The 7,392-nt window shown below is 45.3% G+C and overlaps 1 protein-coding gene across 1 annotated transcript in view; it reads right to left on the bottom strand.

Moving 5' to 3' along the window:
• Positions 1-2,999, bottom strand: part of PDE6A (phosphodiesterase 6A) — a 67,860-nt gene extending 64,861 nt beyond the window's left edge. The window contains exon 1 of the mRNA XM_029941444.1: positions 2,526-2,999. Within this exon, the coding sequence (XP_029797304.1) occupies positions 2,526-2,999 (474 nt within the window). The remainder of the gene's footprint in view (positions 1-2,525) is intronic.
• Between the last annotated feature and the right edge of the window lie 4,393 nt (positions 3,000-7,392).

The raw sequence follows: 7,392 nt of genomic DNA, 5'->3' as shown, positions 1-7,392 counted from the left end.
AGAGTCAGATGCTTAACTGACTGAGCCACCCAGATGCCCTATTCTTTCTGGGTTTTAGTTTCACCATCTGTGAAACAGGGATAATCAGTTACGTCATAAGACTGTGGCAATCCATGTTGCTACAATTAAAGTCTAGAGAGAGTTGAAGGGAGAAGAGACCCCAGTCCATTTGAAAGTGCCCTGGATGTAGAACCACTACCCCCACCCTTGAACGTCCAAGGGGGAATGACGGAAAGATGCACCCCACGGGAGCTCCAGCCCAGTGTATTTCCAAGAAAATTATCACTCCAAAGGCCAAAGTCTGTGCTACTTATCTTTCCAATGAACCCACATCAAAAAGATGACGTGAGGCGCCTGGATGGCTGAGTTTGTTGAACATCTAACTCTTGATTTCAGCTCAGGTCATGATCGCACAGTTTGTGAGTTCAAGTCCTCCATCAGGCTCTGCACTGACAGTGAGGAGCCATCTTGAGATCCTTACTCTCTCCTTCTCTTTCTGCACCTCCCCTGCTCGCTCTATCTCTTTCTCTTAAAATACGTAAACATTAAAAAAAAAAAAAAAGATGACTCATTTGAATTCCTGCATTTGTGGATGGGAGGTCTTGGCTCTGCTCCCACTCCTTGGTGACTTCAGACAAGCCCCTTCTCAAGCTCTCGTGGCTCTAGGCTCCTCATCTGTTAAACGAGACAGTTGGATGAGATCATCTCTGAGACCTCCTCTCTCCCCTTTTAATCTTATGATCCTTAATCTGAAATAAGGCCAGAGGTAAGGTGAGCAAAACCACACAATGGCCAGGCTGCATCTTAGAAATGATTGACCACGGGCTCCTGGTTGGGTCAGTGCTGCAATGTGTGAGACCCACTAGGGCCCGACTCTCATGGGGGCAAACCTTCTTTCGGGCACAACAGGTGTTAAAGGAATTAAGCATAATTACTTGATGGTGAATCTTTTATGCCAAGTATTTACTGAACATCTGCTTTGTGCCAGACATTTGCTGGGATAAAGTGGAGAATAGGGCAGGCATGGTCCCTGGCCCCCAGGCTTATTATGATAAATGGTTTTAGTGAAGGACTGGCACAAAGAGACCTGGGAGGGCCTCCAGCAAGAAGTGACTTTTAGGCTGAGATCTAAAGGATAAGTAGGAGTTGGCCCTGGGGCAGAGGACCTTGGGGAGATCTGCATGAAGTGTTTCTTCCTGGTGATCAAAGAGATCTTTATCAGAGCAGCCAGTAGAAACTCACCGAAGGCTGGACTCACAAAGAGCCAAGGGGCACCTGGGCGGCTCATTTGGTTAAGTGTCTGACTTTTGGTTTTGGCTCAGGTCATGGTCTCTTGGTCTTGTGGGTTTGAGCCCCACAGCAGCCTCCACACTGACAGCAGGGAGCCTGCTTGGGATTTCTCCCTCTCTCTCTCTCTCTCTCTCTCTCTCTCTCTCTCTCTCTCTCTGCCCCTCCCCCACTCGTGTGGCCTCTGTCTCAAAATAAATGAATAAACTTTTAAAAAGTTAAAAAAAGATAAAACAAGGGCCAAGTGCTTACCCAAGTGGTACTGTTAACATTTCCAGTAAGGAGACAGGCCGCCCTCACATGTCTCCTGATGCAATGCTCCAAGATAACCACGACATCAGCTCTATCTTGTTACTCCCGATAGAAATACATGACCTGAGGGGCGCCTGGGTGGCTCAGTCAGTTAAGTGGTCGACTTAGGCTCAGGTCATGATCTCACAGATTGTGGGTTTGAGCCCCACATCCGACTCTGCTGACAGCTGAGAGCATGGAGCCTGCTTCAGATTCTGTCTCCCTCTACCTCTGCCCCTTCCCCACTCCTGCCTTCTATCTCTCTCTCTCTTTCTCTCTCTCTCAAGATTAAATAAATTTAAAAAAAAAAAAAGAACTTCTACTTAAAAAAAAAAAAAAAGGAAATACAAGACCTGATTCTAATCATGAAGATACAGAAGAGCCCAAATGGAGGGCCATTTCTGCAAAGTATTTGGCCTGCACCCTTCTAAACCATCAGGGTCATGGAAAGCAAGACAGCCTGAAGAACCGTTTCAGATTTGAGGGGGCTAAAGAGTTAGTGCTATCTGGGTATAATTGAGGCAACTGGCAAAAAATAGATAGGGACTGCTGATTAGGTGATGGTATTGCAGCAGTGTTACGTGTGTGACTACGGAAGAAACGACCTCGTTCCCGAAATACACAGCATGTTTGGAAATACAATACATGCTATTGACTCGCATACAGGCCAGAAAAAATGGAGAGAGAAAGCAGCTGGAGCAAGGTGTGAACGAACAATTGATTAATTTGGATGAAAGATATATAGTTGTTTGTACTATTTTTAAGCCCTTCTGTTAGGCTTGGATTTTTTTTTTTCCAAAATAAAATGTTACAAGCAAATAAATAAATAAAGAGAAGTGCCAAACCATCACCAGCCCAGTCTTGATGGCCAACAGCTCCCTGCCCCCAGCTCCAGGACTCCCTGGAATAATGCCTCCCCGCCCTCCTTCTTAGGGGGAAGAGGGTACCTCTTCTGTGTTGAGGACGTTGGTGAGCTTTTTAGAGTGGGCGACGTGACCCACCACACCCATGTCCAGGGGGAACACGATCTCCGAGTCGGGCGCCACCAGGCATTCCTCAAGGGCAGCGTCCTTGTGGACATTGAAGAGCCGGGTGGCTAGCTCGGCGATGCCGTTTCGGACCCTGTACATGAACAGGCTCATGCGGTCTGCCTGCAGAAGAAAGCACAGCTTCTTCATGACGTTGAAGATGCACTTCTCGGTCTGCAGATTCTCCTGGAAGTCCCGCAGGAGGTCAAAGATGATTTCACTCTCCTCCACGCTGCTCAGCGAGCGGTAAGTGCTCAAGTCCACCGCTGCCTCCTTGGCCCCCAGCAGGTCTGAGATGACTTTGGCCCGGTAGCGGAGGTTGTAGTACCGCTTGGCAAAGCCGACATTCGCGTCCAGGAACTTCTCCACCTCCTCCGCTGTCACCTCACCCATGGCTGGAATCCCTCTGGCTATGTGCGCGGAGGGGTTGAAGCTGGCCTTCCTAGGGCAGGCAGGCGGGCAGTCCGTGGCAAGACCGAGTCAGGATGTGTTTCTCTCCAACCTCGGCTTCTATGGGTCTGGCCTGTGGATTTTGGCTGGTGTGGCTGTGGAGGTGAAGGAGGGAGCTCGGGAGATTAAGTCATTAATATTTCCCGAGAACGGGATTATGAGGATCAGTGTTCCACACACCAGATGGGAGAAGGTGAGAGTTTCCTTTTCACCTTGGCCTAAGAGCGGAGTAGGGATTTCTAAACAGAGCAGGAGGTGGGCAAAACTAAAAAACAATCCCGAAGCAGAGGCTGCCCACAGGCGGCATAGGGACACCTGCTCTAGGTGTGTTTTCACCTACACACAGACAGCGCACCTGCTCCTGGAGGTGTGTTTTCTCTGCCACGTAGGGTGTTTTTCTGCAGCGTTTAACACAGAAGCCTGCACTTGCTGTTTAGGAGATTTATTCAGCTTCTCTTGGAAAATCAGAAGTGTCAGCAAGTCTGTGCCCACTTTCCTCCCTGGCAGGAATGGCTACAGCTGAGAGGGACTGCCCATCCAGCTCCCAACCCCTGACGCCTCACCCCACCCTTCTGTGCCCCCACCTCCCAGTTCCCAGGGCCTCCCAGGATGCTTCACTGCTCATGCTCACCATTCAGCCTGCCTCCCTGGGCACATCATGAGTCTGGCAAATATGAGCTCCCGATTTCAGAAGCTGCATCCTTCCCAGCTTTAGAGTTCAATGTTTTTTAATTTTAGAAGTTGATGGGCCCTCATAAAAATGACACCTTGCATACTTTCATTACAAAATACATGTTCACTGTAGAAAATACACAAAGATCATTGAAGTCATTCATGTTCTTGCTACACATAGGTAACCTCTAGTGAACATTTTCATTTTTGTCCTTCCTGTAGAGGGTTACCTCTAAAATCTATTCCCCTTCACCACTCCCCAGCCTCCCCCCTGCCCTGAGATTTTTCTCTTGGTTCTTTTTTTTTTTTTTTAAGTCTTATTTATTTAGTTTTGAGAGAGAGCACACAAGCAGGGGAGTGCCGGAGTCCAGCCCCAGCAGGTCTAGGGCTCCCTGAAGGATGGACGGTGTTGGCAAAAGGGAGTGAGAGAGCCTCAGCTTCTTTCTGCTCACCAGGCAGGCATCTCTGCACTGACCTGAGAGTCAGCTTTATTTATTGAAAAAATGTATGGGGTACAAAACAGAAGTGGCAATTGCCTTAGACAATAATTTCTGATTACAAATTCTTTGTTATGTAAAAATTTCCTAGAACATAGATTGGTGGAAGACTCCTGCATAATCTTTACCAAAAGAGATTGAAGTAGGTGACTAGATGTTTATCATGGGGGGAAGGAAAGGATCTTTAGCATTCAAATATAAGGCGATGATTTTAGCATAGCAGAGGAAGCATTAGTTCTTTGTAAGCAGGGGTCAATAGCCTGTTTTCTCGAGGAGAAACAAAACAGGTTTCTCAGGAAATGTAACATTTGCTCCTATAACCACAAAAGAAGAAACTCCTATAACAAGTTTTTTCATAAGGTACAATTCACATATTTTTAGCATAAGAAGGCAAGTCACTCCTGATATCAGTCAGTCAGGCGCCTTGGGGGTCGATGCTCAAGCAGAATTTGAGTGGGGGTTGAGTGGGTGTAGACACTGGTCGCCATCTGACGGTGGTAGGCCTTGCCACCTGCCTTACTTCAGAGATGTCTCTCAGCAGGGGAGGAGCAGAAAGAGGGAAACACAGTATCTGAAGCAGCCTGCAGGCTCTGAGCTGTCAGCACAGAGCCCAATTAGGGACTCGAACTCACGAACTGCGAGATCATGACCTGAGCCAAAGTCCAACACTCAACCAACTGAGCCACCCAGGCACCCCTCTCTTGGCACTTTAATGTGGTTTTTCTGGCTACAGTCTGTACCTTTTTGGATTGTCAGTCAGAAACATACACAATGCTATTGGCTCTTTTTGAATTTTGAAACACCTGAGTCTTGATTGATGTACCCTCCATCCAGGACACCTGGAGAGAAGGAGAACATTCTCTTTCTGAGATGAAAATGTACTTTCATTTTCATGAATAGAGCTGCAAGAACCTGGTGTCTCTGTGTTGTAAACACTGTGGAATGCAGGCTAATAGACTGTTGCTGGCACTTTGAACTTTGCAAACAAACTTTAATGGAAAGCAGATTACTTTCTTTATTGTGGATTGCAATAAATTCTTGGGGGATTGCACCTGTTCAGCACTATGTACACAGGTGGCCCCTTGGTCTGGCAGGCCATGCAGCAACTGGGATTTCTTCAAACATATTCATCATAAATAACACGAGCCCTCTATCTGGAAGGCTCTTTCCCAGCTTTCTGCACACCACCTCCTTCTTGACCTCAAGGTGTCAACCTAGTTGACTTATCCCAAGTATGTGCCCTCACCAGGTCCTGCCTGTTACATCATCTTATTTATTTCTTCTATTGCATGAATACTCTTAGAGATTACCTTGTTTGTTTTTTGTTTCTTTGTCTATTGTCTGTCTTCACATCTCTACTGTGAGTTCCATGACAGCGGGGCCTGCCAGGAAGGACTCTCTAGGCCTTGCAATGCTGCCCAGCACATTCTTGATGCATAGTAAAAATTTGTTTTAATTGTAAGTCTGTGATAGTTGATTTTATATGCCAACTTGATGGGGCTAAAGGATACCCAGATAGCTAGAAAAACATTATTTCTGGGTGTGTCTATGAGGGTGTTTTTAGGAGAGACCGGCATCTCTAAAGCAGAAGATCATACTCACCAGTGCAAGTGGGCCTCATCTGATCAGTGGAGGGCCTGAACAGAACAAAAAGGTGGGGGAAGGGTGAATGTGTCCTCTGTCTGAACTGGGACATCCACCTTCTCCTGCCCTTGGATACTGGCATCCCTGGTTCTCAGATTCAGACCAAGACTTACATTGTTGGCCCCCTGGTTCTCAGGCATTTGGACTCGGACTAAATTATACCAATGGCTTCCCAGATTCTCCAGTTTTCAGATAGCAGACTGTGGGACTTCTCGGCCTCCATAACCACATGAGCCAATTCTCTAGAGAACCCTGACTAATTCAAAATAAAAACTCATATATTCTTGAGTACAACTTAGAAAATACAAGAAGACACAAAGGAAAAAATTGAAGTCAGATGTAATCCCAGATATTATCATTGCCAATATTTTTGGATCTTTTTAAATATGTGAAATATATATATATATTCTCCAAGAAAATATTAAAATAGATATTATTTATATGATTTAACATATATTTTAAAGATTTGTATGTAAATCTTTAATCTGTGTATATATAAATATATACCTATTGTCAACCTTGGCACAATTAACATTTGGGCCCAGTAATTCTTCATTGTGGGGACTGTCTTATATATTGGAGGATGTTTATTTGGCAGCATCCTTGGGTTCCACCTACTAGGCACTACTAGAATTCTCCTTCAAGTTGTAACAACCAAAAATGAATCCAGACATTTCTAAATGTCCCCTGGGGACAAAATCATCTCTGTTGAGAGCCACAGATCTATAGTTAGATATTTAGGTTGTTTATAATTTTCTAGTACTGTAAATAATGCTGTAATGAACATCCTTATATTTTTAAGTAAAAAGACCTAGAGGTGAGATCCCAGGCCCAAACAGCTTATAGCTCTGTAAGGGTTTGGATAAATAATGCTAATTTTTGTTCTCCAAGGCCATGACAGAGTATAACAGACTGTTCTAACCTCCACTCCTCCCCTAAGTAAGCAATTTTTCTTAAACCTGGCATGAGCAGCTCTCCAGAATGTGGCCCCAATACTGTTTCTGCTTTGCTTTTGTTTCTCTACAAGGACTCTAAGCTCGACCCTAGTGTTTTTCATTTTTTCCTGGTTTCATACCTTTATTCTTTACTGTGCCCCTGCCTGTGCCCAAGTGCCATTCCCTTCATGGATTCTCTGATGTCCCAGCTAAATTCCTGTCCTATTTGGAATCCCCGAGCTATTGGTTTCCTTCCATCCTGATGGGCGTTTCTACATTCTAGGCTGTATTACTTCTGCACATCTGTATGCTCATCAAATGCAAGCTCTTTGAGGATAGGAGTAAAACTTCATCTATTTGCAAAATCTCCCCCAAAGCCTAGCTCGTGTGCTTTCTCATAATATACCCACTGGGCTTAGTTCTGGTTGGGAATATAAGCCACTGTTCTGCACAAAATCTAGTTTTACCTCACTTTTCATTATGCCCGAATGAAGAAACCAAGCCTATCGTAAGACTTCAGTTCTAACTGTTGGGTAGGAACAGATAAGCAGATATTTGCACAGGTGACCTCCTAACATGCTTGCTAAA

This window comes from Suricata suricatta, chromosome 6, assembly GCF_006229205.1.
Source record: "Suricata suricatta isolate VVHF042 chromosome 6, meerkat_22Aug2017_6uvM2_HiC, whole genome shotgun sequence".
Classification (NCBI taxonomy): domain Eukaryota; kingdom Metazoa; phylum Chordata; class Mammalia; order Carnivora; family Herpestidae; genus Suricata; species Suricata suricatta.
This window is presented reverse-complemented; position numbering and strand designations above follow the sequence as displayed.